Raw genomic sequence first — 8,579 nt, 5'->3', positions numbered from 1 at the left:
TTGGGAATACTGCCACAGGGACTGAATTTCCCAGAATTATGCAGTCTTTCAATATGTATTAAATTTTGTGTAAAAACTTACAGCCATAAACTTTCCATGTCTGGGAATCCCTTTCCTGCCTCAATTGCATAGAGCTATCCAAATTAATAGTTAAGTCTTCTGAGAAAATCATATTCTAAAGTGAATCTAGCTAAATAACTCCCACTTTCCACCTATGGCCTCTTTTATTGAATTGAGTTTTTACTACACAACTGGGTATCTCATGTTAAAAGTTCAGTAAGCATAAAATACAACACTTGTAATTGTTACAGGTAATTTAATTTACGGGGAAATCCCTACTGTATTACAGAAGATGTTTAAAGATGACCTGGAAACCAGTAAAACTGATATTTATTAACGTAACTAACCAGGCGTAGATGTGACACCTCACTAGGGACCATTGTAATAAGGCTTCAGAGTTGAACCCTTTCCCTGGAAACCCAGAGAGAAAACGATGCACCCCTTTAGGTGGGTAGCAACTATGGGAGAGAAAAGCTTGTAATGTTTTATACAGTGATACAGAGAGATGCAGGAATCTTAACACACAATAACCACTTTTATCTAAGTAACTTCCCAGTATTCAAAAAAGACACAATCATATAAATATCAAAAAGAGAAATTCGATTTTTGATTCATGGATGATGAGGAAAGAGATAACTAATGTTAGACGGTTCCATTCATAGCGTTAAAACACTGCAATCTATCAAAAGCAAAAATTCAGAGCTAACCATTAATGAAATTCTTTATTCAATAACCTGTTATTTCCTTTTTAATAAAAAATAAGAAAACCCAAATATTCTGGATAAATCAGAAGTTTTTGAAAGTGAGATTTAGTGGAAGTTTTAGCCCCCTGTCTAATGGCCAGCCAGAAGGTAAAAGAAATCTGTATTTGTTTGGGAAGGAATGGTCTAAGTTAAAGGAAGGAAGCCTCAAAGAACCCAGACCTGATTATTAAAGCCATTTCTGGGCACTTGAGAGGTAAAGCTGGTCCTCATTAACTCTGCGTATCTCTTGCCTTATCTCTAAGTTTGCAGCACCATTTCCTATATCCCAAAGAAGGGGAATGTCCCCTTTAATATTTGTGCTAGCGTCACCTTGACATTCAGGAAGTAAAATATAAATGCAGCTCCATTTTCCCACCTCCTCCCATTTTCTTTCAGTAATTGCCAGCAAGCCTTCTATCATCTGGAAGTGGGGTGGTGGGAGTGTGAAGGAATTCTGCCAAAAGCGCTGCTGAAAAACCCACAGTGGCCTCTGGCCATCCAAGTAGCCACGGTTAACAGAAGGCACCTACTTCTCTAAAGACTACCTGGCCCCCCAGACACGTTTTCCTTGCCAGCCTCTACCTAACCTAAAATGGCAACCATCCCCTACCCAGTGAGGGCGTTGCCCACTTTAAAAACAACCTTGGACAAAGGATACGCTTGTGGGTCCCTTAACTCGGGGACCAGGAAACGGCAACTCAACGCCAGAGGTTCTTACAACAGCGGTGAAGGCTGGTCTTGGAAAAGAACTGTCCCAGGCTGCCAAAGGGTTAAATATCTGTGAAGAGTAAAACCTGAGCCTCCATGAGTTTTTTTTTTTCTTCTTCTTCTTCTTTCTTTCTTTTTGGGTTTTTTGCTTTTGTGTGTGCGCGCTTGCCCGGGGGCCTACTGGAGATTCAGTATCTCTCGGTTATTTCCTGCGATCACTAAAGCCGGTTTTCAAGAAAACAAGTAGCAGGGGTTTGAAATGTCACACCAAGTGACCTGGGCACGGCATATCCAGGGGCCATTCCCAGCCCCCCTCCCACCCGGGCCACCCCAGACCCCCTCCACTTCGGTCTGGAAAGAAAATAAACCAAGGACACGCCAGACTGGTTCTGGGTGGACTTATTTTCCCGGCAGCCGCCCTCCTAGCGGGGGCTCGTTGCGGCCCCTCGGTGTATCGCTTGCAGGTGATGCCAAACGCAGATAAGCAGCCGCCGCCCGGCCCCGCCTCTGTCTAGACTGGGGAATTAATAAATGCCGCGGATTGATCACGTCGCGCATCCACTCCGGGAACAGCGCGCAGCAAGGCCCGTCACTGCCGCCCGGTCTGGCCGAGGTCGGCCTTGCTGCTGGGCCGCAGGGCCAGAGGCAGCGCGCGGGGCTTCGAGCCTCACCCAGAGCCGCGGACCGCCAGGGAAGGAAGCGCCGGGAGGGCCGGCAGCGCCGAACGAGAGTGGGGCTAGGAGCTCGGCAGGCGCCATGCCAAGGCCGGTTCCAGGAGCGGGGCACGCCCTTGCCGGCATGACCCTAGGCCGGAGTCCGGCGCTCAGCTGCCACGAGCGCTGCAGGTTTCCCGCCTAAATGAGTCCCGCCTCCTGCCCGCGGGCCTCCGCCGCCAGTTGCCCAGGGGTCGCCAGTGGGGCATGACTGCTTCTGCGAGGGCCTCAGCGCGCATGCGCCCAGCCCACCCCTCGACCGCGCCCAATCCCCACCCGGCCCGCCCCGCCCGCAGCACGCGGAGCCCCGGCAGCCGACGCCAGCCAGACCTGTGGACTTGCCTCCTCCGGCACTCCTGCCGCGCCAACAGCACACGGGAGCGGCGTCACACCGGGTTATTATTTTTTATTAAGATGAAAATACGAGTCCCATTATGAACTGTGTGTTCTCACAATAAATAACAATAACTTACGTTTGTTTGTTCGGCAAAGGCTCACACACTCTGTCCTCCGTGGAATAACTTAAAACATTTTCAAGGCCAGTCTGGTTTCTACTGTTTCCCAGCAATCATGCGCTTTGGGAATTTGAGTGTCTGTTCCTCTGAGTTATCCCCTTCCTCTTCCCCGCTAGAGCCCAGGCGAAGACGCCAGGGAGCGCGGAGCGGGGGCAGGGCGGGGGTCCACGTGGGCGAGCTCGGGGCCGGCCGAGGTGGGGATACAGGTGGGGCGTGGAGGGACAGAGCGGCGGCCACGCGGAGAGGAGAGGGCAGAGCTAACTCTGGTAAATCCCAAATTCTGGTTTTTAAAAAGTAAAGAGTCCTCGGAGCAGGGGTCTGCCGTCTGGTGAAAGCAGGTTGCATCCTGGCACCTTGGGCTGTCCAGACCGTTTCTCTCGGTCCTCTCTCATAAATAACAATAGAATAATCACGAAGGCGAGAGAGCTTTCGGAACTGGAATGGCCTGAGCATGGGTGTCTCATGCAGGGAGCATGCGAGGTCCGCGGGCTGGCAGGGAGGGGTCCCCCTCACGTCTCCACGGGACTCGGCACCATACTGTTGGGGGTGTCCGGGAGCTGCGAGGACAGGGAGGTCACGTCGCTGCCGGAGGAGTTGCCTAGGGAGCCGGACTCGGAGAAGGAGACCTGGGGCAGCGGAAACACCGGGAAGAGGCAGGTGAAGAGGCACCCGAGCTGGTGCTCCGGGGCCGCGTGCTCCGAGTCGGGGAATGTCCCTTGGGGACCGGTCGCCGGCTGAGAGCAAGCCCAGCGGAGGAGGAGGCCAGGTCCCCAGGCGCACGCAGGGCGGGATTAGGGCGGGGGGAGCGGGTTGGTTAATTCTGCGACCTCTCTTGTGCGCACTTTAATCCAGGGAGACCTGGTTTAGGGTGCGTAATGGGCCGAGGTGAGGTTTCAGAGCCCGCCACTGTTCCCCCTCCCCCACCGCCTAGGGCTGTCCCCAGCCCCTCAGCCCAAGGCTACCCCCTCCCCTCTCTGCCAGGCTAAGTGGCTAAATCCCCAACCCGCAGAGTACCGAGGTCGGGGCGGGTAGGGCAGGGCCTCACCAGCTGCTGGAAGGCGGGTTGGTCCAGGTCGCTCTGGAGGGCAAATTCGCTGAGCGCCTTCCACGGCGGCTGGTACGTCTGCACCTCCACTGCGCTGCCCTGCACAGCGTTCTCATGGCGGATGGGGCTGCCCGCCACCAGGGGCGTCCCGGTCAGTCCCTGAAGGCTCTGTGGGGCAAGCAGAAGGCCTTGGGTGCTCGAGTTAGGTCTGGCCTTTTGTGCCACCTTTGAGACTGGAGCTCCAGGCCCTGAGTGATTTAGGGTCTGCATTACTTTGTGGGGAGGTGCACACTCGACCGCATCGGAAGAGCCCTTTCTCCACTGGGGATCTGCGGGGGCTGCAAACTTGCCACGATAGGTCAGCCTCGGTGCTGGGAGCCAACCATCCGGTGAGGAAAGGCAAGGCCTGCACTCCCACCCTTCTGCAGCTGCGGACAGAGGGACACAACCCACCAGCCCGACTGGCGGGCGCTGCGCACAGCCATGCCGCCCCGGGCTCCGCCAGCGCCCGGGACCCGCAACGCGGGGCTGCACCTGGGGCAAGGAGAAACCCCGATCCCAGACAAAATAGGAAGCTCCAAATCCAAGGGAAGCCTAGCTCTGAAGGTACAGACATACACCATCTGGAGCGCCCAGTTCTCCCTGGATCTCCCAGGGCTCGCCCACAGAAGGGCACACAGATACCGCGGCGGAAGCGCAGGCCCCACCCAACTCGAGCCTTCGGCCCCGCGGCCGCTCACCGTCTTGTCGCTGTGCTGCTGCTGCTGCAGCTGCTTCATGAGAATGGATTTCTTCTTGTCCTTGCAGCGCTTGTTCTGGAACCAGACGCGGATGACCCGCGGGCTCAGGCCGGTCATCTCCACCAGCTGCTCCTTCATGAGAGCGTCGGGCCGCGGGTTGGCGGCGTAGCAGGTCCGCAGAGTGTGCAGCTGCTTCTCGTTCAGCACAGTCCGCACGCGGGTCGTCTTCTCCGTCTGCTTGTGCACGTGCGGGCGCAACGCGGGCTGCCGGCCCGACCCAGCATCTGCCAGGACAGGGTGGGGCCAGAGGTTAGCGAGGGGCCGCCACCCACCCGCCCGGAGCCCAACCTCAGGGCGGCCGAGACCCCGGGGCCCGATTTCGTTTCTGTTTTATTTTGCTTATTTCGTTTAATTGTTCCTCTTCCTCTCCATCTGTTCGCTTACGAGGAGAGAGCTGTGCATTTTCGTTCTTTCTCTCGCTCCCGGGCCGGACTGCCCCGCAGCGATCTCTCCCGAGCTCAAGCAGGGCGAGGGAGCTCGGCGACAGGCCGCTGCGGGGAGTGAGTGGCCGCTCAGGGATGTGCCTCTTCCAGTCACAGGACCCTCGGAACGAGCGAAGCCCTCCGGAAGAAGTCGGAGTTTCAGAGGAAGAGGAAAGAGGCTCGCCCAGGACTCTGGAGAGGGAAAGGGAACGACGTGGACCGGGGGCGAGGTGCTGCTCAGGGGACTGGGTGGGAGGTGCGCATATCCTGGGGGCCTACGAGGGCCCTTCCCTCCTTCAGAGCCCATTTGGACAGGGCACATGTGTAGAAGGGTACATGTGTAGAAGACTCATCCAGGGTTATGGACGGGCCTCCAGGGCCTGCAACAGTTCCTTCCTGCCCGCCCTTGGGCTTCCGCCCCGGTCTCCTTCCTCAAGGCTCCAGGTTCCCCAGCCCAGTGGCCTCCCACCCACCACGCTGGTGAGCAGCCGCTGGCACTCTCCTCGCTTGGCCCCAGGTTCTCTCCATCCCGGGGAAACAGTGACTGATTCCAGAGCCTGCAGCCTGAAGCCCGAAACAAACAAAGGGGAGCCTCTCCGAGATCCCAGATGGGGGTGCACTGAATACCCGCTTCCTCCCATTTCACATCTCCATTCTACATTCCCGACCTACACACCTTGGATCTATACTGCACCATTTAGGTTTATGTTCCCTTCTACGCATTTCTAGATCTGGACAAATATTTATAAATAAGCCCATCCAGCCCAATTTCCTCTTTCTATAGGGAGGAAGTGGAGATCCAGAGAGGGGAGGAGTGGGGCAAGGCCACACAGCACCGAGAGGCCCAGCCTGGTCTGCGGATCTGTGCTGCAGGCCTATGGCTACCTGGGGGAAACTGCCCTGCTTGGGGCGGAGGCACCGCTGTTTCTGTTCAGCCCTACCTGCCCATTATACACTCAGACCCCATCTCTGGGCAGCTACTGATTAGGACCCACAATATTCCAGTGAGAGTCCAATATGCATTGATAACACTCCCCCTTCCCCAGAAGAACCTGGCTAAATTGTTCGTCAAACTGGGCCTCAAAACAAGACGGCAAAAACCCCTCTTTGTTGGGTTCTTGGCTCCTGGCTGACCAAGCCCCTGCCCAGCTCCCAGTTGGGAGCTGCTTTACTTACACAAATACCCCTGAGCAAACCTTCCCCTCTGACAATAACACATATTCCTCCAAGAAATTCCTAATCCAAGCCCCAAGGCGGACACCACTTAATATTCCCTGTTGTCATCCACTATTCTGCTCCTAGCACTGTGCCCTGCATGTTCCTGGTCATGGAGAACACGATTCTGCACAATTCCCCGTGCTCACTCATATGCACGCGCAGTTTCTCCCGGGCACACGAGAACACACACAACCTTGTTCCCAGCACACAGTTCCGCACTAATACAGAAAAACACTAACCCGGCAGACCCAACCACACACAACTGACAACTTCTCGTTAGGGACACAAGCACGCAAGCACACCCCGCTCACCCCGGCGCAGGCCCCGCGCTTACCTGGCAGATGCAGGCCGCGGGAGCCGGGGAGCGGGCCGGGGCTGCGCGGGCTGCCTGCAGCGGCGCGCTCGAGCAGGAGGCCGTGGTCTGCGCGGCAGAGCAGCTCGTGCTCCCGCAGCGAGAACTCGTCCCCAGGCAGCAGCTGACGGCTGCACACGGAGCAGCGGAAGCACTCGATGTGATACACGCTGTCCCGCGCCCTCATCACCAGGTCGCTGCTGCTGAAGCCCACCTGGCACTTGGCGCACTTGATGCCGAACAGCCTGCGGGCCCAAGGCGCAGCGGTGTCAGCGCTGGGCCTGCGGCCGCCCTCATCTCCCCGGCTGCTACCGGCCCCGGCGCGCGCCCAGGACAGTTTGTGGCCCACCAGGGGACTGCGGTGACCCGCCTGCGGGCATTCCCGGGCCCGGGGGCGCGCTGCGGCACCTATGCGGGATGAGGATGGCCTTCTCACCGGGCAGGGCCGGGGCGCGCGGGCAGGCCGCCATCCCCAGCCCCGGCGCGCGGTGGCCCAGCCCGCGTTCCCGCCGGCCTCACCTCACATAGTCCCGCTTGCAGTAGGTCTTCCCGTCTCTCACGAAGCACGTGCACGTCTCGTCCAGGTACTGGCTGCACTCGGCGCACTTGAGGCAGGCGGCGTGCCACTCGAGGTCGGGCGACACCCGCAGGATAAACTGGTCGTGGATCTGACTCCCGCAGCCCACGCACATGGCCGTCCCGGGCTTCTCTGCCGGGGAAGGGCGCGGGGCCGCGTCAGGCCTGACTGCCCGGATCCCGGCCGGCCTCGGCCACTCCAGCCCCAACCCAACCCGCTCGCTCTCTCGCTTTCTTTCAAGACTTGCGACCATAAGGAAAAGTGATGAGCTCTCTAAAGGTCCAGAGCATTGGAAACGAAAAACCAGTATCTTCTGGATTGCTTAAGGTTTCTTCTGTCCCCTACCCCCAAATATTTCGCTAGTACATTCATTAATCACAGTCGTTTTGTCGACGTGTCTTGAAACTAAACGCTAACACGAAACTAAGAAGAGAGTAAATACACAGGCACTGCGGTAGCCTGGACATCAACACCTAACGGTGCTGTCCCGGCATTTCCGCTCACACACTCCCACTCACAGCGGCTGCCTCCTATCCCAACACAGACACATCGTCTTTCGGCAGTCCCGGCTCATCCTCCCAGACATTTCTTAGTTTAAATATCCCAGAGCAAGCGAGAGAAAGCTTCCTAGCTTTGAAACACCGAAAGGCAAACAACCAACCACCAAAAAAAAAAAAAAAAAAAAAAAAAAAGGCCCACATCCCTAAATCAAACCTAATTGCCTTTGCGCAAAACAGAAGCAGATTTCGCAGCCCAAAGTCATCCCAGCCGGCTTGAGAAACAGTGTTTACTTATAAAATAAAACAACAGGATTTCCAAAGATAAGCAGTCCTGCAGGAGATATGCATTCGTTTTTCCTCTCTTAAACTATCCTGACAAACAGAAGCCACTTGTAGAATCCACTAAACATTTTTTTGCATTAGAAATTTTGCATATTAAGCACACACACACACCCCACCCCACACACACACAGAAAGACTTACTCTTGGAATGATCACCCATAGCACCCAGAAAAGGATAATGAAAAATAATATCCACCATGCAGAAAAAGAGATGTGCGCAAAGTGTGCGGCCAGGGGCAGAAAAACGAGGGTCGCGCGTTCGGCCTCGGCTCTTTGCTAACTAACTCCTACTGCCCCGCGGAGTTGAGGGAGCGATTCCGCACCGGCCCGCACGCAGCATGACGTCAACACGCACTCGCCCCGGGCCGGAGCTGGGGGCGGGACCTGTGGCGTCACGAAGCTTCCCCAGAACTGCCGGGGATGCGGGGGAGGTGATGGGGACCGGGGGCTGATGGGCGGGGTGGGTTGGGTGGGAGGCTGGGGGTGAAGGGAGATTGGCTGGGAGGAAGTGGGCCAACCCTGATTGGCCCGGAATGAACAATGGAGTGCAGCCCCCCCACCTCCGAAACCTACAAGGATCCTCT

At 56.6% G+C, this 8,579-nt stretch overlaps 1 protein-coding gene across 4 annotated transcripts; it reads right to left on the bottom strand.

Annotated features, from left to right (window-relative positions):
- Positions 1-2,610: 2,610 nt before the first annotated feature.
- Positions 2,611-8,342, bottom strand: ISL2 (ISL LIM homeobox 2). 4 transcript variants are annotated; one of them, XR_013395350.1, is made up of 6 exons: positions 8,137-8,341; positions 7,096-7,285; positions 6,559-6,821; positions 4,058-4,808; positions 3,785-3,952; positions 2,611-3,365 (listed from the first exon to the last, which is right to left on the bottom strand). XR_013395350.1 is itself a non-coding variant. In XM_001105068.5 (6 exons), the coding sequence occupies exons 1-6, from the start codon at positions 8,192-8,194 to the stop codon at positions 3,249-3,251; spliced, it is 1,080 nt and encodes a 359-aa protein (XP_001105068.1). In that variant the 5' UTR covers positions 8,195-8,342; the 3' UTR covers positions 2,611-3,248. The 4 variants fall into 4 exon arrangements, 2 of the variants coding, with proteins under 2 accessions (XP_001105068.1, XP_077794864.1); XM_001105068.5 differs by having other exon boundaries at positions 4,525-4,808; positions 8,137-8,342; XR_013395349.1 differs by lacking the exon at positions 8,137-8,341 and having other exon boundaries at positions 7,096-7,843.
- Between the last annotated feature and the right edge of the window lie 237 nt (positions 8,343-8,579).

Source organism: Macaca mulatta, chromosome 7, assembly GCF_049350105.2.
Source record: "Macaca mulatta isolate MMU2019108-1 chromosome 7, T2T-MMU8v2.0, whole genome shotgun sequence".
NCBI lineage: Eukaryota > Metazoa > Chordata > Mammalia > Primates > Cercopithecidae > Macaca > Macaca mulatta.
Note: the sequence above shows the minus strand (reverse complement) of the source record. Positions and strands in the feature narration are given on the sequence as shown.

Bases quoted from the DNA above. Each gene is read 5' to 3' on its own strand.
- ISL2 (XM_077938738.1), bottom strand. From the start codon at position 7,406: ATGGTCGCAAGTCTTGAAAGAAAGCGAGAGAGCGAGCGGGTTGGGTTG. The intron at 6,822-7,095 runs GTGAGGCCGGCG...TTGGGCCCGCAG, and splicing joins TGCAAGCGGGACTATGTGAG to GCTGTTCGGCATCAAGTGCG. The intron at 4,809-6,558 runs GTAAGCGCGGGG...CTGTCCTGGCAG, and splicing joins CCGCGGCCTGCATCTGCCAG to ATGCTGGGTCGGGCCGGCAG.